The 27,250-nt window shown below is 39.5% G+C and overlaps 16 protein-coding genes across 16 annotated transcripts; 10 read left to right on the forward strand and 6 right to left on the reverse strand.

Annotated features, from left to right (window-relative positions):
- Positions 1–85: 85 nt before the first annotated feature.
- C5L36_0B01280 (uncharacterized protein) lies at positions 86–1,483 on the reverse strand (the record flags this gene model as incomplete). The annotated part of the gene is made up of 1 exon (XM_029464480.1): positions 86–1,483. One exon carries the CDS (start codon positions 1,481–1,483, stop codon positions 86–88), a length of 1,398 nt encoding a protein of 465 aa, XP_029320339.1.
- A 770-nt stretch (positions 1,484–2,253) lies between these two features.
- On the forward strand, positions 2,254–3,102 carry C5L36_0B01290 (uncharacterized protein; the record flags this gene model as incomplete). The annotated part of the gene is made up of 1 exon (XM_029464481.1): positions 2,254–3,102. One exon carries the CDS (start codon positions 2,254–2,256, stop codon positions 3,100–3,102), a length of 849 nt encoding a protein of 282 aa, XP_029320340.1.
- A 105-nt stretch (positions 3,103–3,207) lies between these two features.
- Positions 3,208–4,248, reverse strand: C5L36_0B01295 (uncharacterized protein; the record flags this gene model as incomplete). Its single annotated transcript, XM_029464482.1, has 1 exon — positions 3,208–4,248. One exon carries the CDS (start codon positions 4,246–4,248, stop codon positions 3,208–3,210), a length of 1,041 nt encoding a protein of 346 aa, XP_029320341.1.
- A 269-nt stretch (positions 4,249–4,517) lies between these two features.
- On the forward strand, positions 4,518–7,640 carry C5L36_0B01300 (uncharacterized protein; the record flags this gene model as incomplete). Its single annotated transcript, XM_029464483.1, has 1 exon — positions 4,518–7,640. One exon carries the CDS (start codon positions 4,518–4,520, stop codon positions 7,638–7,640), a length of 3,123 nt encoding a protein of 1,040 aa, XP_029320342.1.
- A 324-nt stretch (positions 7,641–7,964) lies between these two features.
- C5L36_0B01310 (uncharacterized protein) lies at positions 7,965–8,909 on the forward strand (the record flags this gene model as incomplete). The annotated part of the gene is made up of 1 exon (XM_029464484.1): positions 7,965–8,909. The coding sequence occupies one exon, from the start codon at positions 7,965–7,967 to the stop codon at positions 8,907–8,909; it is 945 nt and encodes a 314-aa protein (XP_029320343.1).
- Positions 8,910–9,272: 363 nt separating this feature from the next.
- Positions 9,273–9,812, forward strand: C5L36_0B01320 (uncharacterized protein; the record flags this gene model as incomplete). Its single annotated transcript, XM_029464485.1, has 1 exon — positions 9,273–9,812. The coding sequence occupies one exon, from the start codon at positions 9,273–9,275 to the stop codon at positions 9,810–9,812; it is 540 nt and encodes a 179-aa protein (XP_029320344.1).
- A 1,081-nt stretch (positions 9,813–10,893) lies between these two features.
- Positions 10,894–13,035, forward strand: C5L36_0B01330 (uncharacterized protein; the record flags this gene model as incomplete). Its single annotated transcript, XM_029464486.1, has 1 exon — positions 10,894–13,035. One exon carries the CDS (start codon positions 10,894–10,896, stop codon positions 13,033–13,035), a length of 2,142 nt encoding a protein of 713 aa, XP_029320345.1.
- Positions 13,036–13,465: 430 nt separating this feature from the next.
- C5L36_0B01340 (uncharacterized protein) lies at positions 13,466–14,161 on the forward strand (the record flags this gene model as incomplete). Its single annotated transcript, XM_029464487.1, has 1 exon — positions 13,466–14,161. The coding sequence occupies one exon, from the start codon at positions 13,466–13,468 to the stop codon at positions 14,159–14,161; it is 696 nt and encodes a 231-aa protein (XP_029320346.1).
- A 56-nt stretch (positions 14,162–14,217) lies between these two features.
- On the reverse strand, positions 14,218–15,105 carry C5L36_0B01350 (uncharacterized protein; the record flags this gene model as incomplete). The annotated part of the gene is made up of 1 exon (XM_029464488.1): positions 14,218–15,105. The coding sequence occupies one exon, from the start codon at positions 15,103–15,105 to the stop codon at positions 14,218–14,220; it is 888 nt and encodes a 295-aa protein (XP_029320347.1).
- Positions 15,106–15,378: 273 nt separating this feature from the next.
- Positions 15,379–16,935, reverse strand: C5L36_0B01360 (uncharacterized protein; the record flags this gene model as incomplete). The annotated part of the gene is made up of 1 exon (XM_029464489.1): positions 15,379–16,935. The coding sequence occupies one exon, from the start codon at positions 16,933–16,935 to the stop codon at positions 15,379–15,381; it is 1,557 nt and encodes a 518-aa protein (XP_029320348.1).
- Positions 16,936–18,221: 1,286 nt separating this feature from the next.
- Positions 18,222–19,244, forward strand: C5L36_0B01370 (uncharacterized protein; the record flags this gene model as incomplete). Its single annotated transcript, XM_029464490.1, has 1 exon — positions 18,222–19,244. One exon carries the CDS (start codon positions 18,222–18,224, stop codon positions 19,242–19,244), a length of 1,023 nt encoding a protein of 340 aa, XP_029320349.1.
- A 318-nt stretch (positions 19,245–19,562) lies between these two features.
- Positions 19,563–20,408, forward strand: C5L36_0B01380 (uncharacterized protein; the record flags this gene model as incomplete). Its single annotated transcript, XM_029464491.1, has 1 exon — positions 19,563–20,408. One exon carries the CDS (start codon positions 19,563–19,565, stop codon positions 20,406–20,408), a length of 846 nt encoding a protein of 281 aa, XP_029320350.1.
- A 227-nt stretch (positions 20,409–20,635) lies between these two features.
- Positions 20,636–22,834, forward strand: C5L36_0B01390 (uncharacterized protein; the record flags this gene model as incomplete). Its single annotated transcript, XM_029464492.1, has 1 exon — positions 20,636–22,834. One exon carries the CDS (start codon positions 20,636–20,638, stop codon positions 22,832–22,834), a length of 2,199 nt encoding a protein of 732 aa, XP_029320351.1.
- Positions 22,835–23,062: 228 nt separating this feature from the next.
- On the forward strand, positions 23,063–24,697 carry C5L36_0B01400 (uncharacterized protein; the record flags this gene model as incomplete). Its single annotated transcript, XM_029464493.1, has 1 exon — positions 23,063–24,697. One exon carries the CDS (start codon positions 23,063–23,065, stop codon positions 24,695–24,697), a length of 1,635 nt encoding a protein of 544 aa, XP_029320352.1.
- Positions 24,698–24,888: 191 nt separating this feature from the next.
- On the reverse strand, positions 24,889–26,049 carry C5L36_0B01410 (uncharacterized protein; the record flags this gene model as incomplete). Its single annotated transcript, XM_029464494.1, has 1 exon — positions 24,889–26,049. The coding sequence occupies one exon, from the start codon at positions 26,047–26,049 to the stop codon at positions 24,889–24,891; it is 1,161 nt and encodes a 386-aa protein (XP_029320353.1).
- Positions 26,050–26,483: 434 nt separating this feature from the next.
- C5L36_0B01420 (uncharacterized protein) lies at positions 26,484–27,104 on the reverse strand (the record flags this gene model as incomplete). The annotated part of the gene is made up of 2 exons (XM_029464495.1): positions 26,484–26,807; positions 27,102–27,104. The coding sequence occupies 2 exons, from the start codon at positions 27,102–27,104 to the stop codon at positions 26,484–26,486; spliced, it is 327 nt and encodes a 108-aa protein (XP_029320354.1).
- Positions 27,105–27,250: the final 146 nt, after the last annotated feature.

Consider the following 27,250-nt stretch of genomic DNA (forward strand, 5'->3'; position numbering starts at 1 on the left):
AAAGGGAAAACGTTAAGGTATATTAGACTGTTCTTTTATTTTCAAGTTTGGGAATTGCTTAAATACCGAGAGGAAAAGGTAGAGATTAATTTACAGTAGTTGTATCTTGTTTTAAGGAGACAAATGGTAAACCCTTTGATCTTAAATCATTAGCATATTTTATCAAATCATGGAATCTTTGCTTCTTTAATTCTAGCGTTTTCACTCTGAGGTCCTTCATATGATCATCCCAGTAGGATGCAACAAAGCCTTCATCAGCTGTGCTCTGGACCAATTCATACATTTCATTGCAGTATTCGGCATCTTTTAAGTTGCCCATAATGTGAAAGCTGGAACCTTCACCACGTTCAGCAACTTCTCTTGCATAGTCTGCATTCATCTCTTCAGTTGATGGAAGCTGCAGTCTACCCGATAGAATTCTAGCCACATATTGACCTTGGGCTTCGGCAAATGGGAATGGAATAATTGACTTTGGAATACCCGCCAATACAAGCGATGGATCTGGAATGTAGAACAGCTGCTTGTAGAGATGCTTCAAGTTGGAACCGTCAGTAATGACAGCGTTTGGACCAGACATGTAGGATTTCAAAAATGGGATTTCATATAGGTAACCAGTACAGAATAGGATTTTATCAATATTTGAAATGACCTTACCAGATGCTGTTACAACAGACCTATTATTTTCAAAATCGTACTTAACAATACGATCGACTTGTTCGGTTTGGTCTTCGACAATTCCCTTAAACATTGGTTCAGTTGCACATGACATTGTGATACTTTTGGCAACGGTTAACAACTGAGTAGAAATATCAATACCAGAGGCGGAATTACCGATTATCAGCACCTTTTGATCCTTATAGTTATCGACATCATTATAATACTTGGCGTGAGAGACAGAGGTTGGGTCATTCTTAAACCAGTTTAAGAGTCCTTCGGTTTTTGGAACAAACGGAGTATCAAAATGGCCATGGGCAAGGATAACTTTATCGTATACTAAAGAGTCGGAATTGTCCTTTAGCTTGATTTCCCAAGTATTGTTATTTTGGTTTTTCAGCAAAGATGAAACTTTAGAGTTGAATTTGAAATTAACAAAGTCAGGTACTGTTTTCTGGTACTCCACCAAATAGTTTAAAACTTCAGTTCTATTTGGGAATGTGTTTGAGTTTTCAGGTAATGGATAATCCTTGTATCTCATCATCTGTTTGACAATGTTGGTTTCAGTATACTTGTACATTGGAGATAGATGGGGGTCATTATCTGTAACTTTCAAAGCTCTAGGATTAGTCTTTGATTCAGATAAGGAAAAAGTCACGTTGGACTTATCACCGGTATGGTTCCACAAACCACCTGCTTGTGGACGTCTCTCAAAGACATCGATGGTTTTGAATATTTCCTTGGCGTTTGGTTCAGCTGCAATAGCCTTGGCAAATCCTAAACCTATAGGACCCGCACCAATGATGGCAATTCTTGGAACAGCACTCATTTGAATTTGATTTATTGATGACTTGAAACTGCAAATTCTTAAATCCGCTTTTATTAGTAATGGAATCTGGAGGAGTGGGGAAAATGGAAACTCTCTACAGAAATGGAACCAAGTAAATCAGCAACTAATATTTAGAGGGGAGAACAGCTATCTAATAAATGGAAGTGACTACAAGCTGGAAAAGCAGATGAAGAAATCAGACGACAAGTAAAATTAAATAAGGAACAAGCATAAATCAACAAACAGGGAAACTGATGTACATTCATGGAGTTTAAGATTTTTCAAACCTTTGCTGTCGTTCCACTAGAACTTGTATTCCCATTCTTCGACAAGCAATGAGATCCTAATAATAAGAAAAAGATGCAAAAGCATGAATTGAACATATTACAATGTACCTCCGCAAAACCTTTTACTTGTTTAGGAAATTGCACAGCGCGCACGTGACTTTGCGCAATCTTTATATGAAAAAAAAAAAATACTGCTCATTCTTATTAACGTCTATGTTTTTCTATTCTTCACTTTAACGTTCGGTTGTATTTCCACTTTTTTCTCCATTTTCAGCGTGAGCATGAATTTGCAAAAAAAAAAAAAAACAAAAAAAAAACCCACCTTATTTTTTGATTTTTCCATTATTTTCCAGTTTTTGGACTGTTTCCTAATCAAACGAGGCAAAATTTCCCTATTGAGTATTTAGACTCCCATTTATCTTATATTGAGATTTTCCATTTAGAATCAACTACTTAAAACAAGCACAAGGCACACCATAGTCCATGAATACACTAGAGGAGAAACCACGTTCATTGAAGGGTGTCAAACACATCATTCTCGTTCTATCGGGAAAAGGAGGTGTTGGAAAATCGTCTGTCACGACACAATTATCTCTCACGTTGGCTAATGAGGGCTATAAGGTTGGTGTTCTGGACATTGACCTAACAGGACCTTCGTTACCGCGTATGTTTGGCATAGAGAATAGCAAGATCCACCAGGCAGAAAATGGATGGGTTCCTGTACATATGCCTGTTAGTTCAGAGCCAGGGTGTGCCAATATGAAGTTGATGTCCTTGGGGTTCTTGCTTACTAATCGAGGCGACTCGATTGTATGGAGAGGCCCCAAGAAGACAGGGATGATACGCCAGTTTTTCAAGGATGTCATTTGGGGGGAATTGGATTATTTGATCATCGATACCCCGCCAGGTACTTCGGACGAACATATTGCAATAGCTGAGGAATTGAACAAATGTCCCGAGTTAATCGATGGTGCAGTCATTGTGACTACACCTCAGTTGGTTTCTGTTAACGATGTTAGAAAAGAAATCAACTTCTGTGAAAAGGCTGCATTCAAGATCTTGGGTGTCATTGAAAACATGTCTGGATTTATTTGCCCCCATTGTGCCGAATGCACCAATATTTTTTCTAAAGGAGGAGGCGAAAAACTAGCAAAGGAATTGAACTTGGAGTTTTTAGGTGCCATTCCTATAGACCCTACCTTTGTCGATATGATTGAAAACCAAGGGACGCTAAAGAAGGAGAAAAATGAAACCCTATGTGAATTGTATGCACATTCAAAAATGTCTCCGCTATTCAAATCTGTTGTGGAACAGATTACAGAAAGTGATTAATTACACCACTGCAAACTTATTGGCTTGCGTGTTTTCAAATGTTATAATTATATTTGTATATGTTCAATTCTACAAACTAGCCGTTCCTAGGTATGAGTGTTTTCATCAATCAACATGGACGATCTTCTTTAATTCGTCAACTAATGCATCCACACTCTCATCACTTGGATTACAGTTATCGTTACCAAGTGATGAAGTACCATAACCAGGTTTTGTAGTAATCACCTCATCCGTGATCGTGCATGCAGGTAATGGGTCTCTTCGGCCAATCATAAACAGTATCGGATTACTGACATCCTTAGAAATCATGTTTCCTCTTAAATTGCATATAGACGTGTTTGTCGATGATGAATTTATGGTAATAGAGTTTCGTGCTTGCTCAATCTTTTTCGTAATAAGCTCTTTCTCTATTTCTTGATATTGCTCCAGTTTTTCAGTGGGTATCTTAGATCTTGGAGACGCAAAATCACTTTTAACCTGCGATTTCTTTGGTGTAGATTTCTGCGAAGGAGAGATGGATTTTATAGATGTTTTTGTTGTAGCTTTTGTCTGTTCCCTCCTATTTTGCTTCTTTAATATTTTCATTCCGTAGTTGAAAAGATTTTCATAATGTACTTTGTTAGAACTCTTGTCATCAAACAATCTCTCTCTTTTGTTGATACTTAACTCAAGCCTTTGAAGCCTTGTAATCATTTCATCAAGACGCCTCTTCTGCACCGCCGAATTTTCAACAAGTTCAACAAGGGTATCATCAATTTTCTTGAAAGTTTGAAACTTATTGTTTTCATCTTTATTAACTCCAAACATAGACATTCCCAAACCTAAGGATTTCTTCTTTGTTTGTTTGTCACTTGCTTGGTCCTCAAGTTCCAATATCTGAGCATCTGATATATCTTCACTTCGGATATTATGTACGACGTCATAAACTTCCTTTACGTTTTCCAGCTTATCTGCCAATTCATGTTCAACGCTGACTAAGGACGTCAGTTGTTCTGTCAAGTCTTTGTTATACAAATCAATTGTCTTGATTACGGAATCATTTAGACGTTGAAGATCATCATGTCCACTTTCTGAATTTGAAAGAATGTGAGAAAGTCCAAAACTCCTCTCCGGGGGTAACTTGGTTTTTGGGAAAGCCTTTGGCATCCTGCACCATTAAACTATAAAGCAATATATATGTACCTATGGAAACCTCTTTTTTTAGTTTGCCATATGTAATTAAGGGATCACCTTGTTGATATGTGAAGTCCTGATTAGGAAATACCCAATTTCCCTTTTTGGTCGCGCTGTTGCGTTTTCTTCTATCAGTGAATGGAAGTGGGGGTTAGGAGAGGGCTGGATACTTCTACTACTATGATCTTCTTTGTTAACCTCAATAAAAGGCAAAGAGTTGTTTATCTGGAACTGACAAGAACATGTCTGATCATAACCAAACTCAATTGCATAAGACCGCCACTATTTCGTCCAAGGAATGGGTTTCACCTTTTAGGGCCAGCGGTGGGAAAAATGTAAAGGCAGAAAAACTGGCTACTTTGGAAACTGCTGAGGATGAAAGCAGGAAGATTCCTAACAAAGGTGAAACTGTTGATGCTGGTGTTGCTACACAGAAAGAACTACAAAAGGATGAAGAGGCTGAATCCGAGGAAGCCCTTGAAACTGAAGAGCCATTAATCAAAACTGAAGAAAGTGACATTGATGATGATGCTGAAGACGAGGAACCCCTAGAAAACCAAGAAGCAGCTGCAATTGAGAAGGAGCAGAACGAAGAAGAAGAAGAGGAAGCTTTCAAGCCAGCTACAGATTCCGAAGATGCTAGCCAGGTTGCAGAGGAAGTCGTTCTTCCAAATGCAAGAGACGCAAAAGTGAGTGAGCCAGCTGCAACTGAAGAGAGCAAAGCTCCTGCTAAGGAAGTCAAGCCAGCTCTCCAGGAAATACCTCAAAATATCAAAAAGAAACCAAAAATGTTGGGAAGATACAAGGAGAATTTTAACATTGCAAGTCAAGTTATGAACAAAAACCACATTGAATATCTCGATCGCCGTATTGATTTAGGTGCAGGCTTAGTACTGACCGAACAGCAAATCTATGATTTGGCAAAAAAGAAGCTTGAGCCACTGATGAAGCAGATCGACAACAGGGTTGCTGAAAATAATGCAAGAGATGCAGAAAAGGCTGCTAAAATTGAGGAAGGTATTAGAAAGAAAGATGAAGCTGTTGTTGCTCAAAGCCTCGCTTCCTATAAATCTATCATTGAAAACAAGAAGAAAGAAGTTCAAGCTGAACATGATAATAAGTTTAAAGAATTGGAAGACAAAGCTGCTAAATCAAAAGAAGATTATGAAAAATATCTTGAAGATGAGAAAGACGGTATTGTTAAAGATGACGAAGACTCGAAAAAAGCGGAAGAAAAGGCAGTTGATGATCATCTTGAAAACAAGAAAAAGCTTCTAACTGACTATTTTGAAACCAAGGAAAACAAGGCCAAGGAATTAGAAGAAGTTAAAACCAAGCAAACGGAAGAGTCAAATTTGATTGAGAAATTCGATAAAGACACTTCTGATTTGAGAGAAAATTATCCTAACTTACAATCAAAACTTGAAGCTAAGAAAGCAGAATTGGAAGAATTGATCAAAAAGTCTGAAGCTCTTGTTAAAGAAAAACACGAGAAGCACGAAAGCCACCGGAAAGCTGTTTACAGAAAGAAAGTTGCTGACAGATCTTTCAACATTATCAATTCAACATACAGCAAAGCTGCTGCCAATGTGGCTCTATTAGGTACTCAAATTGGTTTACTTGAAAACAGGTTTAATGCACACTCAACCAAGATTGAGCACTTGAATACTGCTGGAAAGGAAAGACTGGTAAACAAGAAGGCTGATGCATCCAAAGCAGCTGATACTTGGGACCAACATCTTTCTCAGGTTCGTCTAGAAGAAGCTCAGAAGCAAGAACAAATCAGAATAGCAGCAGAGGAAGAAAGAAAGAGAATTGAACTGGAAAAGAAAGAGGAAGAAGAAAGACTTGCAAAAGAGAAAGAGGAGGAAGAAGCGAGATTAGCCAAGGAAAAGGAAGAGGAAGAGGCGAGACTAGCTAAGGAGAAAGAGGAAGAAGAAGCTAGATTAGCTAAAGAGAAGGAAGAAGCTCGGTTATTAGCTGAAAAGAAGAAGAAAGAGGAGGAAGAAGAAGCTGCCAGAGTCGCAGAAGAAGTCCAGAGACTCAAGAGACTGAATTCTTTGAAGGAAGAGAAAATTGCTTTACAAAAGAAGTTGGAAGAACAAAAGAAAGCCGAACTAGCAGCAGGCTCGAAGAAGGAAAAATCATCTAACGTCGGTACAGCAGCTATTGCAGCTGGTGGGGCAGCTTTAGGTGCTACTGGTGCTGCAATTGGCGCTACTATTGGTGGAGTCTCTTCGGGTGCAGGTAATGCAGTTGCCGGTGTTACTTCAAATTTACCAACGATGGGAAAGACGCTTGATCCATTCAAGAATTTCTCTACAGATGCATCAGAAACTTCATATCAAGATGAATTGAAGAATTCAACTGCAAACACTTCATCTGCTATGGAAAAATCTCTCAATCCGTTTTATACTGGCGACTTCAATGATAAGGATGATTTACCTTCTACTATCCACGAGGAGGAGCACTCTCAACATACTTCGGAATTACCGAAGGGTGAAAAGAAAGATGTTGATGGAAATGTGGAAGAAGTTGTCCAAGAAAGTAAACCTGAAGGAGATTCAAAAACAGTTGATAATGAGGTAGAGATTCCAACTACTTCTTCCACAGCAGCAGCACCTGTTGCAAACAGGAGAAGGTCGATGGTTGAAGAGGCTTTAGCGCATAAAACGCCGGAGGAATTGGCAAAGATTAATGTTCCCCTAGAGCAGCAAGTCAAGTTGTCTCCTAAAAAGACTTCTGTGAAGGAGCCAGCAAGTCCAGCGCCAAGATCAAGGTCTGGCTCATTCTTCAAAAGAAGAAACTCTCTTTCCCGAACCAACTCTATCAAGGCGGACAACTCCAAACAAACCCAGTCACGTTCTAGAAGAAATTCAACTGCAAGCAGTTCATCCAAATCAGCTACACCAGTCTCTGCACCCGTTACAAAGAGCCCTGTCAAGGCCAAGTCGCCTACTGCAAGCTCAACACCAATTGAGAAATCCACTGATAAGTTCCCTGAGTCATCAACCGATGCGAATGCAACAGTGAGAAGTTTAGCACCGTCGGGCCTATCGACTGCCGAAGTATCTGAAGCCAAGGCGGTCAGAATCAACACTGACCATGAAACCCCAAAGAAGCTAACTAGCAAGGAAGAGAATGACGAAGAAGATGACGTTGACTCAGACTTGGAACCAGCTTCTGTCAATCCTGTTTTCACAGAGAAAATAGGCGGTCCTGAAGTTCCTGCATCTACCACGGCTACGAGCGGTGCTCCAGCCAAAATAGAAGAGGACAGTGATGCATATACACTGGAAACAGTAGACAGTGCCGAGTTCAAGGCCAACAGGGACGATCCAAACTATATGGTTCTCAAGACCTAGGTGAATTCCTACTGCAGTGAGGTGAGAGTTACGTTTACTTCTTTTTTTTTGTACCCCTCTATTCTATTCTTTTTATTATCATTATTATTTTGAGTACTTTATTGTTCAATCGTTTATTATGTTATATAGTAATATCCTTTGTACCACTAGGTATGATTTAATTTTTTCTTGATCATGCAAGACGTATAGTTGAGAGAAATATCAGTTCACAGGCGAGAATTGGAACCACCATGAAAGTTTTACCAAGCTAAAGAATAGACGATCCTTTGTTTGGTGACCCTCCCCCCCTCTTTCCCTCCGATTCTTGCACTACAATACAAATAGATGATTTTGGCGAGTTCAATTCCAGCATATATTGGGTTTATGATAACCGGGTGTTGTTTCAATGTGTTTACATTTGAGAAACTCCTGGAAATTGACAACAAGACCACCAACCTCATTACCTTTGCCCAGAATATTTTCATTTTCCTGGCAATCTCATTGTATTTGGCATATACCCACTATTGGGACAACCGCAAGGCCAGATTGAGCATAACCTCTTGGAACGTTGCTGTTCCGATATTGCTGCAAACCCTCGGAGCCAATGTTAACAACTTTGTATTTCAATACAACCTTTCCATGCCGACGCACATCATCATTCGTTCATCTGGAACTGTGACCACCCTGTTGCTAGGATGGGTCTTTTTCAACAAAAAGTATACATTGAGACAGATAATTGGCTCGACATTGATTGCAGTGGGGACAGTATTGTTTACGTTGAATGCTGGCCAACAGTTGGAATCTTCTTCTCGGAGCAGCATTATGGGTGTGTGTCTCTTGCTAGGGACGACTATTATGAACTCTGGACTATCTTTATACAAGGAGAGCATTTATACGCGGGACGGAAGCAAGATGGATTGGAAGGGTGCCTTATACTACAATACCGTCTATGGGTTGCTCTTTTACATTCCGCTCGTTGGAACAATCAAACAGGAGCTTTTGTCTCTATGGAGGAGCAACCAGTCCTTTGGCGAGCTGTTGGGATGGAACCTGGTAACTCAGATGTCATGTATACTAGGTGTCAACCTGCTAGTCTTCAAGGTGAGTGCCTTGAGCTTCACCATCATTCTGTTGATACGCAGATTTCTTTCACTGTTTCTCAGCATGTATATATTTGAAACCCCCGTGGGGCAGTGGGGTATATTTGGCATTGGCCTGGTAATTCTTGGGTCGTTGACGTATTCGTTAAACAACAACAGGCCTGTATCTGTTGTGAAGAAAGACCAGTGAGGATGACGTCAAGAGATTAAAACAAGAAGGTAATTGCTACGCAGATTGTGTCCCTATGCAAGGGCCTGAATTAACCCACTGAAATGAACTATATATATATATATATATAAATAAGTACATATGTACGTACTCTATATATGACCGAAGAACCAGGCAAATAAGAACAAAAACAAGAATGAGACAGGTAAGTACAACAATAAGGACAATAAAGAGACGAATCCTATTTTGATTCGCACCGTGAAATTTGGGACACCATAAAAAAAAAAAAGAAAAAAAACCAGAAGAACAAAACGGTGTGATAAGTTTCAACAACTTTTACGCTGTCAAATTATTAAGTTGTCTACCGAGAGAACAATCGAGGGGATGACAATGTTGGCCAGATTGTTTATTAGAAGCGTTAGAGAGAGAGGTGTATGGGCATTAGAGAGGGCATGCGGGGGACCTATTTTCCGTACGCGGTCGAGTGTTACGTCTCAAATGTGTGGATGTAAGGCACAGCAGGTGGGGGTGGCTATGACCAGGAGGGAGTACAGTGCCAGTGGCGGCGGGGAAACGGTTAGCGATGACCACGAGGAGGAGTACTATGTTGATGTGAGCAACATTGAGAGCCGGTGGGCTGGTCTTGGGTTTGATGCGCAACAGGACATCATTAGTTATCTCAATGTTAAGCAGGAGTTTGGATGGGAGTATCTAAGCAAGGACGAGAAGCGGGCCATTTACTACATAGCCTACGGTAAATGGGGTCCACGAGATCCGGCGGTGATGAGCAGTGCCGAGTTTGTGTTCAAGCTCATGACGAACATGCTCTTGTTCAGTGTGCTTGGGTTTTCGCTATTAAACTATGCCATTGACCAGGAGAAGATTGCCGAGTTCAATGGGGCTGAAGAGTCCACCAGTGAATGAGGGTGTTTATGACCGAAATGGAAGACCCCAGCGCAGTTGCTTGTAAATAGATCTCCCGTACATACATAGAGACATTTGTAAATAGGTAAACAAGCAAATAAACTCTATAGTGTATTGTGCTATGCGGTACTATTATATACTGGATAAAGGTAAAACCAATAATATATTGTGATAAAGGTTAATACTATACTATGATAAAGGTCAATACTATACTATGATACACGACAATACTATACTATGATACACGACAATACTATACTATGATAAAGGTCAATACTAATATCCACTATACTAATATTAACATTAATATAATATTCTAGTAAAATATCACAATTTACCAATAAAGAGGTCAATTTACACTACTTTGGTCCAGCGAGTTTGCGCCCTGTCGCGACTCGCGACAATTTCCCCCTGCAAGGAATCACGTGACACGCAGCTTTTCAAGGGGGAGGGAGAAAACGAGTGTTTGGCCTCTTTCGCCCTTCGACGCGTCGCGAGCGCGTTGGTGTCCGATGCAGCGGTCTCGGCTGTTCTATAAATAAAACAAATGGGAAATTTATTAAAGCGGCTGCATTGGTGGGAAAAACGTCAGCAAAATGGAGGTTACGCTGGGAGTAGACGGGAAGAGAAGGGGAAGAGAAGGTGAAGAGTAGGGGGTAGAAAAAAAAAAAATGGACAGAAACTCTTCCCGTGTGAGGTGATGTTTATAATAGCAATATACACATTGTAGTACAAGAGAAGCTTGCATACTAGCTATCCGGTGTACATCCCTTCGTTTACAAGAGTTGCACTTACTACATTTTGACTTTTTTCTAGGACAAGTATCATTGACAAGAGGAACCTAGAACGGCCCGACCTAGTGAGATCAAGAGAAACTGTACAAAGGCAAGACAGAAGGCCAAGGGAAAAATTAAGCTTGTACATATTGGTACAGACTATACACCACACTATACTATATTATAGGACAGGACAATACAATACAAGACAATACAGTATAATACAATACAATACACGACAAGAAGACAAGAGAAGTAACTCCCCGTTAACTCTATATTAGCTTAAGAAACATCACTTTTGAAATATGCCTCCTAGAAATTTAACGACAATTAGTCCGCATATTGGCAATTCTGATCCAAGTTCTGTCTCAAGCGATGACAATTCCAACTTCAATGAGGAAAACCCCTTTAATCATGAAATCTCAACGTCAGATTTCCATGATCCATATACTAATCATAGCTATGATGACTCGTCTCTATCAAACAACAACTCCCAATCCAATCTTAATCCTAATGTCCCCGTCTTGAATCCAAAGGAATCTCTCTCAAGCTCCCCTGAAATCAAGCAACATGCTCTCGGATACAACTCTTCCTTTAGAGACTCTACCTCGTCATCGCTATTGAACCCATTTGCATCAACTAACCGGTTGAGCACATTAGCAAACGAAAATAAAGCCAATGAATATGATAGATATCCAAAGAACCTGTCCAATTCAAGAATTAATTCAATGCATTCACTCAACACTAAACAACAACAACAACTTCACCAATACGCTCGTTCACCTAATACAGACTCAGATATAGATTCCAATGAAAGCGGAAGCTCAAATCCATTTATGATTGATACGGACTTCTCACCCTTTGGAGGCTATCCTGCCTCATCCTTCCCTTTGTTGATTGACGAGAAGGAAGATGATGACTACCTGCATAATCCAGATCCAATTGAAGATGCAGAATATGAGAAACATAGAATGTGGTATGATTTCAAGGCAATGGATACAAAATCAGGGTTTGCTTTAGGAGGCGTGCTGTTTTTCGTTTTTGGTGGATTGGCCCTTTTCGTTATTTTACCGGCGTTAACCTATACAGATGCAGCCCATCATCATGATAAAATCAGTTCGGGTAAAATGTTGGCGTCTCTTGTAGGTTCTAATGCAGAATCAAAAAATGGTGGTATTGTTCTACTAACACAATATGTGTATCCTACTTTGTCGGCAATTAGAACCTCTCTAGTCGACCCAGATACACCAAAGGATGCATATACTAGAAAAAGTCGTACCGGTGATGAATGGCAGTTGGTTTTCTCTGATGAATTTGCTGCTGAAGGTCGTACCTTCTATGATGGTGATGATCAATTCTGGTATGCTCCGGATTTCCATTATGATGCAACCAAAGATTTGGAATGGTATGATCCAGATGCTGTCACCACTGCTAATGGTTCTCTTGTTTTAAGAATGGATGCATTTAGAAACCATAATTTGAATTATAGATCAGGAATGTTGCATTCTTGGAATAGGCTGTGTTTCACTCAAGGTGTTATGGAGGTCTCTGCTAAATTACCAAATTACGGTAATATCACAGGTCTATGGCCAGGTATGTGGTCAATGGGTAACTTAGGTCGTCCCGGATATATGGCTACCACCGACGGTGTTTGGCCTTACTCTTATGAATCATGTGACGCGGGTATTACTCCTAACCAGTCATCTCCTGATGGTATTAACTATTTGCCAGGTCAACGGTTGAACGTTTGTACTTGTAAAGGTGAAGACCATCCAAACCCAGGTGTTGGTAGAGGTGCTCCTGAAATTGATATTCTTGAAGGTGAAGTCGACACTAATATTAGAGTCGGTGTTGCATCTCAATCCATGCAAATTGCTCCTATGGATATTTGGTATATGCCGGATTACAACTGGGTTGAGGTTTACAATGCTTCCATTACTAGTATGAACACCTATGCTGGTGGTCCATTCCAACAGGCAGTCTCTGCTGTTTCCACCTTAAATACTGATTGGTATGCCCTGGGTGAGGGAGAGAGGTATTTCCAAAAGTATTCCTTTGAATTCCTGAATGATGATGATACAGGATATTGTACTTGGTATGTTGGTGACAATCCAACTTTCACTGTACATGCAAATGCTTTGGCACCAAATGGTAATATTGGATGGCGTAGAATCTCAAAGGAACCAATGTCAATGATTCTGAATTTTGGTATCTCACAGAACTGGGCGTACATTGATTTCCCATCAATTGTTTTCCCATCTTACTTTGAAATTGATTCGGTGAGAATTTACCAACCAAAGGATCAAATCAGCGTTACCTGTGACCCACATGACTATCCAACTTATGACTATATTGAAAAACATCCATTGGCTTACAAAAACTGGAACAAAACCAGTTGGACCGCTGCTGGTTATTCCGTACCTAAGAATTCTTTGGTTGGCTGCTGAGCTAAGCATGCATGGAGTTAGTGGCAGATGCCATCCCGTGTTTTGTCTTAAATAAACCACTATAACATTCTTGTGGTTCAAGTTCAAGTTCAAGTTTAAGTTTCTTTTTATATCCTTTATCTTTAGCTCTTTGTACATTTTTTCCTCCTTTCTTTTCATATTATAAACTTATATACTATATAGCGTTGTTTGTTAGCTATTGCTTGCTTGGTTAGTTGAAGATGTGCCATCTATGTTAATTTAGTTTCAAAATGACAACTCGTCTTCTTTTTTTACGTTATGTGTTGAGCCTCCATACAAGCTCCGGACTTCAGAAATTTGCCTATAAATATGTGCCTCTAATTCTCAGACACATTTGTCAGGCCCTATTCCTAGGGTCTTTCTTTCTTTTAAACAAAAATTATTCTCATTACTCAACCAAACATTAGAGATGACGTTAAGACTTGCTGTGATTGGTGCCAACGGTAAGGTTGCAACTAAATTAATGAAAAGATTAGCCCAACTCAAGAATGAGTTTGATACCGTCGCCTTTATCCGGAATGAGGCTCAAGCTCCAAAGTTCACTAAGCTGGGCATCAAGTACTCTACGGAGATTGATCTTACAAACACACCAGTAGAAGGGATTACAGAGGCGTTGAGAGGGTTCGACGCAATTGTTTTCAGTGCAGGAGCTGGTGGGAAAGGTTTGGATCTAACATTTTCAGTTGATCTCGATGGCGCCATCAAGGTTAAGGAATCGATAGAGAACAACAACTCCAACCAGAGACTTATTTTGGTCAGCGCCATCAAGGCAAAGGATAGAAGCTATTGGTGGGACACAGATCTAAGATCCTATTATATCGCTAAAAAGTATGCCGACCAAATCATTGAAAGCTCAGACATCAATTATACAATTCTTCAACCTGGCTATTTACTGGATACTGATGCCACAGGGAAAATTGCAGACCCTAAGAAAGTTAACAATTATGCAGACACAGTGAAGGGTCAGCATGAGAAAATATCCATCCCTAGAGACGATGTTGCGTTGACAATCATTGAGTCTCTGAGAAACAAAAATACCAATAGGAAGGTCATTCCCTTGATCAGCGGAGATATTCCAATATCAGAGGCATTAAAGAATTTATAATACTCTCTGTCATGGAGAATTGAGGTAAATAAAACACACATCCAATTTATAGTCTCCTAACTAAATACCGTTCCTTTTAGCTCGTTGATCTCGTCCTCCGGTAGAAAATATATTTCCCACAAATCTAGCTTCTTTGTCTTTATGAGTTCCAGGACTTGGTCAAACGTCTTGTTCTTGTATTTGCCAAGTTCACCCGCCAGAGCTTTTGACTTTTCAGCGACAGGTAACTTGTAAAACTGAACCCATTTATTGTATATTTGTTGCCTGACATTCTGGGAGGTGCATCCACACAGATGATCGTATCTCTGATCATTATCGACCTTGCTCTTTCTCTTGATTTGCCTGTTAAAATCCGTGTAAAATTTGGGGAACTTGAACTCATTCAGTGATTTCAGAAAAGAAACAAATTGAAGTTCAGGAGTGTCATACTCGATAAAATTGCTGACTTTATTTGTTATTTCAGCTTCGCCTTGGACTCGACAGTACTCATCCCATAAATCCCGCCGTTGGCTGTCGTCAAGATTATTACATTGGTTGATGATGTATTCTTCGTCTTCCACAATTTCCTCAACGTCAAGGTCATACGATGCAAAGGGATCTACTTGGTGTTTCTCCAACAATCTGATGAAATTCACCGCCATTAATTGGCTTGAATCAGACGCATTGTTGATTAACTTGGTTATCTTTGGATACTTTGTCAGATACTCGGCTTCCAGGGGATCAGAAGCGTCAATATGTGTTTCTCCATCATCAAAATCCTCAAGGTCATCAAGGTCGGATAGGGCAAGACAACACTCTTCCTCGTTGCTGTGTTCGGACAAATCGTCATTCTCAAGATCACTGACATTTAACTGCTGCTTGTCACTTGATTCCATTCTGGATTCCGTTTTAGCTCCTGAATGTTTATCATCTAGTTTCCGCCTCTTTGACTGTGCTTCCTCCATGATGTTCTACTTCCTCGCCAAGTGGCAGGCAACCGTATATACTTCAAAAGATTCAGTTGATCTTCACAGTTAAATCTATTATTGGAAATGTAGAAAAAAAAAATCTGCAGCATGTCTGTACTAGACATACCGTGCGATAGTTGCAGCTCATATGGATTGCAAGAACTCTATACTATATACACGTTAGAGATTTAGAGAAGAGGATAGGAGAGATGGAGTACGAGGGGGGGGAAGGATTACATCTACAAGGGAATGTTATAAGGAATGCTCCAATCAGTTGACCCATTGGATGTATTCAGAATCAACTGGACTTGGCTGGGTCTTTCTATTCAAGACCATCTTAACCTTAGCATCAACACCGGCTTTATTATCGTACTTCATTTGGAAGTAATCTAGGGTCTCCTTGAATGTAACCATAACTTCTTCGTCCTTTGACTCCTCGGTCCCCTTCACATAAGCCTCAATTTCTGCTTGAGTTGGTAGACCCATATGGTGGGGGTACTGGTTAAAATTGGAGACGCGTTCACCCAATTCATTGAAGTTTCCAATTTTCAATGAATTTAGCAATTCGATTTCATTTTCTAGCTGATCCTTTGCCTCAACCTCATTTGCAGAGGAAGGCACCTTAGGATTGTAAACATCTAGTGAGATCAACTCGGATACAGTTTCCGTGGAGACATCATCAATGGTCTTATAAACTGTCGAAGTAATTGGAGTCTTATTCTTTTCAATCAACTTGTTATTAATAAAAGAATTAAAATCATTATCCCTATAGTTGGTCATCAATTTACCAGCCAATTTCAACTCTCTTGATAATGCCTCTTGAATGGAAGCATCCTTATTCTTCAATAACAATTTGAAATTCAATTCCAATGAGAGGGGAGATTTAGATCTTAATTTTTGGATTGTTTCAAGTGCAAATGAGGAACCATCATCTTCTAATGCCTTGATGATATCTTTAACAGATTTTTGTGTATTTGGATCAAAACATCTTTCAATAGTATTTAATTCTTTTAAAGAATATTTAAATTGATGATTCTTTGGAATTTGAATAGAAAATTCTTCAATTAAACTATTAACAATTGGGAATAATGCTTCACTGTTGTTTCTATTAAAGATTGTATTTTTTCTTCTATCGGTGGCCAAAACAGGTAATTCCAATGCAGACAATCTCTCAGTTAATTCGGTGAATCTATTTAATGGAACATAATGAGTACCAAATCCAGCTAACAAGGTATCAAACCCAATCAATTCATCACCCGTCAGAGAGAGGTAATAACCCAAATTGGCATCCAATTTAGGTAACCAGAACGATGTCCCTACATCATTAAAGAATCCAATTGAAGTTTCTGGCATTGCAAATCTTGTTGTTTCAGTAACAACTCTAAAGGGACCATGAACTGATAATCCTACACCTCCTCCCATAACTATACCATTGACAAGAGAAACTATTGGTTTGCCGTAAATGGATAAAAGGTAGTTCAAATTGTACTCTGATTTAAAAAAATCAAGGGATTTTTTTGAATGATTATCTAAATTGAATTTGGCACATTGGACAACATCACCACCAGAACAAAAGGCCCGTTCAGTGGATGACTTAATTAGAATCAAGTTAGCCGATTTCGATTTCGAGAACTCAACCAATCTAGGAATGATTGCATCACACATTTCTGTGTTTAGTGCATTCAATTTGTCAGGTCTATTTAGCGTGACTGTTCTTGCATTACCGTGAACATGAAACTCAACCAAGTTTTTCGAAGTTGCAGTAGCCATGTTTCTCAGCAATGAGAGACGTTGCCTGTTCAGGGAAAGCTTTGTATATGAGAGCATCTTGAAATGGATCTAAAGGGACTTGTTTAAGAAAAAAAAAGCTATTGTAAGATCTTCACCAATCTCTTTTATATGTAAAATGAAAAAAAAAAAGGGCTCTAAATGAAGGCTCAGTAGATTTGCGGAGATTGTAAAATGGGGCAATTCAAATGTTGCTGTCTATGTGGAGTATCTGAGAGAGAATAAACACAGGGTGGGGGAGGGGGAAAAAAAAGAGAAATGGAATGAAATGGCTCTTGGACGTTTATATATGTATATGTGCAAGTCTAAGTAGAAGTGGTAGTCTATGTATATGAGTATAGGTCTATATGTCTATAAGAGTATGACTAGATGGCTATACTTGTATGAACGTGTCCCAGGGTGTGGTATTGAGGGAGTGTAGTTAGGAGACTGTGTATTGGAGGAATGTAACACTACCAAGTTCAAATGAGACACTCGACACTCCGATTGGAAAATATAGTTGATTTTCCCCTTTTCCACATTTAACACTTCACTATTGAAAATTGGGAAATACTGGAATTTTTGAATTTTCCCAAATTTCTCAGATTGCCGTTTACAGTTTTCTAAAGTGGCAAATGTATAAAACGAGACACAACAAAAGGGGAAATAATGTGATGCGGAACAACAAAGGTGGAAGAGGTAAATATATGAGGGGGAGGATCTAGGCCGGGTAACCAGAAGATATGGTAAAAACGGTGAAACTGTCGCGAGAAGACGCTTAAATGGGGGGGGGAAGGGGGGAAAGAGTGTCGAAAAAAACAAAAAAAAAAAAAATCACTCTCCCATGCCTATTATTTTATTTTATTTTATATTATTTGATTCTACGACGCGTCGGAAAAGCACGTTTATTTTTTTGTGTGTGTGTTTTTATACGAGCAACGAGTAGCGAGGGAAAATAATGGTGTTATCATTGTGAAAAGAGAGTTTTGACAGCAAGTGCGTGCAAAGAGTGGAAATAATGAATGGTGAAAATGATATTTAAAGACTCAAATTCAGGTACACTGAGGTGTATAGAGTTATATTGAACTTGATTTCAGCTGATTTGATTTTATTTGATTTTATTTGATTTTATTTGATTTTATTTGATTTTATTTGATTTTATTTGATTTTATTTGATTTTATTTGAGTTGCTTTGAGTTGCTTTGATTTGATTTGATTTGATTTCATTTGATTTGAGTTGCTTTGATTTGATTTCATTTGATTTCATTTGAGTTGCTTCTCGTTGCAGTTATAAATACGTTGTCCAAGTCATACCACGAGAGGAAATTGAAACCTAGTTATTGAGAATGGCATCTCGACACGAATTCTTTTGGACAAACGAAAAGGACCCCCATGTCTATAGGAGAAAGGCCATTTTGAAGAAATACCCACAAGTGACCAAACTTACCGGTCCTGAGCCACTCACAAAATGGATCAGTTTGGCCGTTGTTCTCTTACAATTCACTATTGCTTATCTTCTACGCAACACTTCTCCTTTATCGTGGAAATTTCTACTCATTGCTTGGGGGGTTGGCGGATTTGCTAGTCAAAACTGCTTTTTATGCATCCACGAATTATCCCACAATTTGGGATTCAGGAAACCCTTGTATAATAGGCTATTCTCAATAATATCCAACTTACCTATCGGAATTCCTTATTCGGCATCGTTCCAACCATACCACCAGCTCCATCACAAATTCTTGGGTGACGAAGTTTACGATACTGACTTGCCGACCCGCTTAGAAGCCCTTCTCCTATCGAGCGTCTTGGGTAAGGCCTTCTTCACTACTTTCCAGATCTTCTTCTACGCGTTCAGACCTATGTTTGTCACCCAAATCGAATTCACCGCAATCCATTTGCTTAATGTCGTTGTACAGTTCGTGGTTGATTACTACATTGTCAAATATTGGGGGTGGAACTCCCTAATGTACTTTCTGCTCTCCTCCTTCTTTGCAGGCTCCTTGCATCCAACCGCTGGCCATTTTGTAGCAGAACACTACATCTTCGACCCACCGGCTCAATTCAAGGAATTTGAATCTCCTCCCCCAATGGAAACCCATTCTTACTATGGCCCATTGAACATGCTAACCTGGAACGTTGGTTATCATAATGAACACCACGATTTCCCCTACGTTGCATGGTCCAAACTCCCTGTCTTGCGGGAAACAGCGCCCGAATTCTATAACCAAGTTCCAGAGATTAAAAGTTGGTGCTGGATCATTGTGGATTTCATATTCAACCATGACGTGACCATGTACAACCGTGTCAAGAGACATACAGCTGGACCTAGGGCAAGGAGGTCGGTTGACTACAATGACAACTCCAAATAACCTTCAGTTTAGAGCTTCCGCATATACACATGCACATACAGAGAGAGAGATAGATAGATAAATAGATAGATAGATAAATAGATGGATATATAAATAGATGGATGTATAAATTATAACTCTTTGTATCAAACTGTTTTGGATTTTGCAGAGCCTCCATTGGAAATTCACCGTAGGCGCTCACCACTCCAGTTGTCTCTGTATGGAAACTTACATGCACACATGCAAACACAGACACGTAGACATCGACACCAGCACACATGATTGCTCCTCTGCAGTCTAGTGCCAGCAATATATAGACCAAGGACTGCCAATAAGGTAATGCCGGCGAAAAATACCCTGGATTATTTGGAGAGAGTCCTTGATCCCGTTGCCAAACGTACAAGGGGAAGACACAGTATCCTTCTCCTCAATCCGTCACTGGCACAGTACAGGGACACCATTGCAGGACTGTACCGGCATCTCGAATACGATCCTCCAACAGAGATCCTTACGGCCATACCACAGAGGGACGTGCTCAACTACACGTGTATCAAGCCAACGGCAGAGTCTGCGTCTGCAATTGGCCCTGTGGAGATCTACACCATCTGCCAGGACAACTACACCAACCTGAGACTGCTGAACCCGCTGAGGACGTGTTCTGCAGATATAACTGTGGTCGTCTTTATTGATATCGAGCGGAACAGACTCATGGAGACAGTCAATGGCCACAACTACATCGAACGGTCCGACCAGAATAGCCTTGCCGTTTTCAAGGAGACCTGCATCAGACCAATTCTTGAAGAGACAACAACCATTCTCAATGACACTAGTTTAAAGTTCAAGTCTTGCATTGTCTGTGTCACAAACGCCTCTCTGCTATTGTACAACTCTCTCACAACGTCCCCAGTAGACTACATCCAGCAGTTTCTGCGCACTAAACTACTCCACCACACAACAGAAACAGGAACGTTTGACTACCTCGTCTACTTCCGCAATTCCATATCCACTACACCCACTACACCCACTCAGTCCACCACCAGCCATCCCCAATCTCTATTCTTCAACCTCCTCTGTGGCCAGCAAATAGACGATTCCTTCAACATCCAAGAGTCGAGCCTCCATCCAGATATTTTCATTTGTGCTGCAAAGGACTCAAGTTCTCGCATTGCCCTTCTCGCTGAATAGGGGGAAAATAGAGAATGAGGAGAAAATGTCCACAGAGAGCAGGAGAGTATTTGTTTGCACCTTGACGTATCGGCTCTTGTTGACGGTAATCTTTGCTAAAAAGCCAGAGTTGCTGTACTTCTAAGAAACACACCACCTGATCAGGGAGAACCTACCCAGTTTAAAGTTTGAAATTTTTTTTTCTTCTCCCCAGGTTGCATTTTTCCAAGTTTATTTCTTCTTCCCCTATGAGTCAGTCGCAAGTACTAAAAGAAGTTGAAGATGACAATGCCATGCACCATCGTGTCGCTAGGTTGAGTATCACCGTTGACGACGACTCCTACAAGGAACACCAGAAGTTTCTAACATCTCTGAAATCTCAATCGGAAAACCAGGAATCTTCAGCATTTTCAGGAGATGAGGAAACACCTTACAATGTACCAGTGGCCACTACTAATGAGAGATTCCCCAAATCTTCCAAGAAGAGGAAAAACGAAAAGAGGAAACAACGTAAGCTACAAAAGAAGCTTGAAAGACAACAACAGATTGAAAATGGTACGGCGTTACTGAGGGAAATGATTGATAACTCAAATCAGAATACTTCTGCCATTGATGATGATGATGATGATGGAGGAGATGGAAATGGAAATGATAATGGAAATAGAGACAACATCCCGCTTCATTTGTTGGCGAAAGAGAGAGGTTCCAAAAGAAGACGGTCTTCTGCTGCTCTGAATGTTGGAATGATTGTTAGGAAGAAAAAGTTCTTAAATGACAAGCCCAAGCTAACAGTTTTGGGCGATAGAAATAAAAAGGCCTCTATTTCTTCAATAAGGGATCTCCTGTTGTATTCGTTGACAGACATGGATTTGGTCCCAAGATGGTGCAACTTGACTAATAGGAGATCTGTTGACAAGTTTGTCATTGTTTTCCTGCGTGGATTGACCAACAAAGAGTTTGGCATGCCGGATTTGAAGAAAGAGGTTGATCCTCTACTAATATCAAAATATAATTTAAATGGGAACTTGGATAGCTTTGGTAAACATTTCAAGGAGGTTATACCAATGATTGCACCAGGTTCGAAAAAATGTATCTATTCAACTTATTCTTCGCTAGTCTCTTATACTCTCTCAAATAAACAAAAGGCTGCAATTCAAAAAGAAAATGAAAACAGGAAAATTGTATTGCCTGATTTATACTTAACGTTGGAAGAGCTGTTGTTCAATAATTATCCCATCCATAAAGATGTTCCGGGTGCAACTACAGAAATGATCGATAAAACCAGTGATTATAAAAGTACAGTCAATTTCCACCATGATGGCTCAAGAACATTTGCACTAGATTGTGAAATGTGCCTGTCTGTGAATGGTAGAGTTCTAACCAGAGTTTCACTATGTGATTTCGATAATAATGTCATTGTCGATAAATTAATTAAACCTGATGAGCCTATTATTGACTATTTAACTCAATATTCCGGTATAACCGAAGAAATGTTAGAAGGGGTGGAAACAACAGTCGAAGACATACAGGAAGAGCTTCTGTCTATTATCTCAAGCAACGATACACTTATTGGGCATTCACTTGAGTCAGATTTATCGGTTTTGAAAATTAAGCATCCCTTTATCGTCGATACCTCAGTTTGTTATGACCATCCAAGAGGCCCACCTTCCAAAGCTTCATTAAAGATGTTAATGTCGACCCACTTAGACACGGCAATCCAGAAGAGTTTCTCTGGCCATGATTCGGTGGAAGACTGTATCAGTTGTATGGAGCTAGTCAAACTTAAGATCGCCAAGGGTTATTTGTATGGTAAATCGTATAATATGGAGTCCCTATTCAAAAGAATTGCACAAAACAACAAGCTTGTCAAGACCGCAGAGGGGGAAAAAATCCCGAAAAAGTCATTAGTTGTGGGTTATTCACCAGTCAAAAACTTTGGACATCACGAAACCCAAGTTCAATGCAATTCGGATGATGAAATCGTGGATAAGTTTGTCGAGTTACAACCAGACAATGACCTGATCATCCTTAAAATGAGAGAACTGGAATGGTTCAAAAATTTTTCCCAGAATAATATAGTGGAAGGTTTGAAGTTACCCGATGATGTGAACGAAATGTACCGAAAAGTGAATGATAGAATGGAGAAAATATACGACAATTTGGCACCAAATTCCATACTTGTGGTTTGTTCGGAGAATGGTGATACGAGGGAGATGTTGAGGTTGCAGAGTCAAACCAAAGTTATCAAATTCAAGGTTGAGAAAGATACCGAGGAAAAACCAGTACATGTAAAAGATGAAAAGTTTACTGAAGATACTTGGGAACAGCTGGGGAAAGCATTAGATGAAGCACGAGATACGCTCTTTTTGTGTACATTGAAACCATCAGATTTCAAACCCAGTGCAAGTACCGAACCTGAGTCACTTTCAACTATTATCGGAAATTAGAATATATAGGCCATGACATACTTGTATAAGGGACTAGAACCCATCTTAGAAAGAGCATTTAGTAACCTGTGTTTAACGCGTAAGGTTTTTTTTTTTTTGTGGATTTTATTTGTTACTAGTTCACTACACTATTACCCTGAGATTTCCCGACTATTCAAAACACACATGTTGGTATAGCAACATCATCCAATAACAACTTATTTTGGTCTGTCTCTTAAAGGATCTTCTATGGTGTTTGTTGCAATGGACAGAGAATCCAGGGTGACAGAGCTGGTTTGTCAGTCAAAAGAAGCAGAAGAAGCAGCAGGTGTAGAAACAGGGTACGAGGAACTGATCCAAGAAGGACACAAGGTTATTGACAATGCACCCGTTCCAGGAGATGGCGAGCTAATAATTAAAGAAGAACATACATGTGATAACAAAGAAAGGCTACGTAGGCATAGGAAAGCCGACAAACTAGAGCATGCTTTGAACCAATCAATATTAGAACAGGCAAGAAATGAGAAATCTAGACAAGATGGTGATGTATCTGAAAGGAAGAGGAGGAGGAACTCTGCAAGTAAAAGCGAAGCTACAGATATGCGAGAAGATCGGCCCTATTCACAAGTCAATGGTATGAGTACAATTTCCCGAGGTTCTGACGAATATACCACAGAAGAGCTAAAAATGGTGCTAGGGTCCAACTATACTGTTTCCCCTGCGATTAAACAAGAGATATACGATTTGAATTGCTCGTTCCCGAATCTGGACCAGAGCTATAGGATATTTAATAAGATTGGTGAAGGTACATTTTCAACTGTTTATTTGGGTCAAAAGGTTGGCGATAGTCTGAGCAATGAGAAACCCAGAGACACTTCCCTAGTTGCATTGAAGAGGATTTATGTAACTTCATCACCTCAAAGAATTTACAACGAATTGAACTTGTTGTATTCTCTACGGGGGAGCCAGAATGTTGCTCCGCTATTGGACGTTTTGCGGTTTGAAGATCAGGTTATAGCAGTTTTGCCATTTTACCAACACTCTGACTTCCGTGACTTTTACAGGGATTTACCACTCTATGGTATTAAAACGTACATGCATGAGCTGTTACTTGCACTTAATTTTATTCATGAAAGAGGCGTCATTCATAGAGACATTAAGCCTACCAATTTCTTGTACAATCCGTTTACAAGACGGGGCGTTTTAGTCGACTTTGGTCTAGCAGAAACACAAAGCGAATGTATCTCTAGTAAATGCCCTTGCTATACTCGAAGTGAGTTTAAGAATGTTTACCGGCAGCTTGAAGTAGAAAACAATAGTCAGTTTCCGAAAAACGGATATTTAAAAGATGACCAAAGGCCCGGTAGACGTGCAAATCGTGCTGGTACGAGAGGTTTCAGAGCACCTGAAGTTTTGCTGAAGTGTAACAACCAAACAAAGAGTATCGATATTTGGTCGGCAGGTGTTATGCTACTTACGTTATTATCAAGGAGATTCCCCTTTTTCAATTCCACAGACGATGTTGATGCACTTATGGAGATCACTGCAATATTTGGGGTGGAGGAGATGAAAAAATGTGCAGCCATCCACGGTTTAGGCTTTGAATGTAATTACCCAAGGTTCAAGGATAGGATTAAGCTTGAAACACTTGTTGCTAATGCCGTGTTAATGGATTGTAAAGAGGGCGACACATTTGCGGATGATTCTCCTGCATGGGAATTGTTATGTGCCGTAGATAAAAAAGGTACTGTTTCGGAGTCTTCGCTAGGGCAGGAGTACCGGGATGCATTTGAAGTGCTGAATGAATGTATGGTGCTTGATCCGTTGGATCGTCCATCTGCATCAGAATTGTTAACATACCCTTTCTTCTCTGATGTTGTTTAGGCCTACATCAGTGCCTTTTTTTATTTTATTTTGCTAAATTATAATTTCTGATGTAATATATATATATATATATCATTAACAGAACGTAGGGTCTCCTTGAATTAATAGACGGCTTGATAGGGATAGTAAATAAGATTATAAAAATACAATTACATTAAGCTGGCGTAAAATGACTAAAAAGGTAGTATGAACTATTGATTCTTTTTAAGCACAGGGTTATTGTAAGCCTTTTGTCTGATACTTTCATCAATTTTCGCAAACTTGCGTTCAACCATCTCCTTTAATTGAACACAGGGAACCAAAGGACCATTTTTTCTATACCTCTTCAATTCTTTGTAGGCATTTTCGTAGGGCATTTTCGCCAATTCTGTGGCTAAGAACTTACGTTCCTTCATTAGCAGCTCTTTAGTAAGCTTAAATGGAACTTCAACATTGGGGTCAATTGGTGATTTATAATCATAACCTTCTCCCCTCTGTAAATCAATAAAACACTCCTTGACGTATTCCAGCTTGCCAGCATTAAAGATGCCAATGATTGTGCCATGTTCTTGAATCAACGAGCTTCTATAACCGTCTTGAACATCTGCCTTACCTCCCTTTTTAACACCAGTCCAACCAATTTCAATCAACTCATCCTTAGTAACAGCCAACGCTGGTTTTCTAAAGGAATATGGATTGAATAGACCTGACCAAACAAAAAAATACAACATTGTGCACTTAATTAGGTGGAAGGAGAAGTAGATCCACTGTTCAATAACGTCGACTGGTGCATAAATACCATCATGAAAATGCTGAGCAATATCGGGCTTGTCAAGAAATTCTTTGATAAAATAGCAAATAACGTCAGTCAATCTATATGTTGGACTCAAACCTTTGATAGGAGCAATATGCTCTGGTAGATCAACAAATAACCATGCTAAAAAAAAGGAAATAACTGAAAAATGCAAGAAATAACGTCTCTCAAAAGTTGGAACAATCAATTGCCCTGGTAGACAGTGTTGAGAGATTTTGTCATTCAAATTTGAGATTCTCGTTAAATACTTCTGTTTGTGTGCATACGTGTCGAATACAACTGTGCCTGTTCTACTCAAATAGCCTGGGTGAGTTGAGACGGAAAAACCTGTTGGGTCTTTACTGTAAAAAATTGATGGAGAGAAAACCATTGGAAGTTTGAAAATCTTGAAAAGATCCTTAAATGTGGTTTGGTCATTGACTTGGAAACAAAAATCATATTCCGCTGAATGGTTCATACGCATATAGATATCATAGGTTTTCGGATTCAACTCTAGCACCTGCTCAGTGAGAGTCTCCTCATTAAACTGGACCTTCCTTTTCACAACACCTGTAGACATTCCCTTTTGCCTAATGATCAAGATATTTCCAGAAGCAAATCAGCACCACAAAGAAACAAGTTGCAGATGGAAATAGAAAAATTGCCTTCCTGGGATATTTATACATGGGCTGTTTGATATACAACCTCTGGGAAAGAATTTGGAGATTTTCCGGAAATGGAAACCCCGCCTCACGCCAGTTTCCAAATTTTCCATTTTTTTTTCCTATTGATAGAATAATGTTACTATTATTTTTTTCTGGGGTATGTTTTTGTGGGACCGGAAATAGAAGGAAAAAAAAAAAATCAACGTCTTACGGCCACGGGTTACAGCTACGTGTTTCGAAGTTTCTGACGGAGCAAAAATTGGAAATTTGGAGGCCCAAATTGATTAATTTAACTCTTTTCTATAAGTCGATGGTCCGTAGACAATATACAAATACAAAAAGGTTAGAATTAGTTTTGTCCAATAGATAAGATATCAGAGTCACCAGCGTCTAAGATGGATAAGACACCAACTCTGAACAACTTACCACAAGCAGTACCTAATTCGTTGTTACCACCTTGGAAGTAGTAGACAGCAGTCTTGGATAACATAGCATAGTATTCCAATTCAGACTTTCTCAAGACTGGGGTGTTAGCTGCAATGATGATCATCTTAGCCTTACCTTGTCTGATGGACTTGATGGTGGACTTGTAACCTAGTGTATACTTACCAGACTTGATAGCTAAAGCTAACTTAGCGTTCATTAAGTCGGAATTCTTCTTAGTCTTTGGTGCCTATAACAGATAAGTTTACCGTATTGCATCGTCACAACACTCAAAAATGTTAGTATACACAGTAAAACAGTAAGGTGCATTCAAAATATACAATCAAGGCTACCGCAGATAACTGTCCATAGAGTGCTAATATAGGGAAACAACTGTAACATATTCACGATCGGTCATCTCTATAACAGAAAGAGTGCTTCTTTCAGTATCCAAACGTGTGTCCCTTTCAAGCAACAAATAGGATGCAGTTATCTGCAGTTAGTATAGTTAGAATGCTGGAAATTAAAATAAAAGTATACTGACCATCTCTGTAATTAGTTTATACTCCGGTCGTGGATGTTAAAGAAAGAAATCTAAAAGAGATGCACGTAGCCACTCGTTTCCATTCTTACTTCTTGGAGAGGATCTTGTCTTTTATTTATGGAAACTTCCAAATTATTTTCTTGTTTTTT

The sequence above is a fragment of the Pichia kudriavzevii genome, chromosome 2, assembly GCF_003054445.1.
Source record: "Pichia kudriavzevii chromosome 2, complete sequence".
Lineage (NCBI taxonomy): Eukaryota > Fungi > Ascomycota > Pichiomycetes > Pichiales > Pichiaceae > Pichia > Pichia kudriavzevii.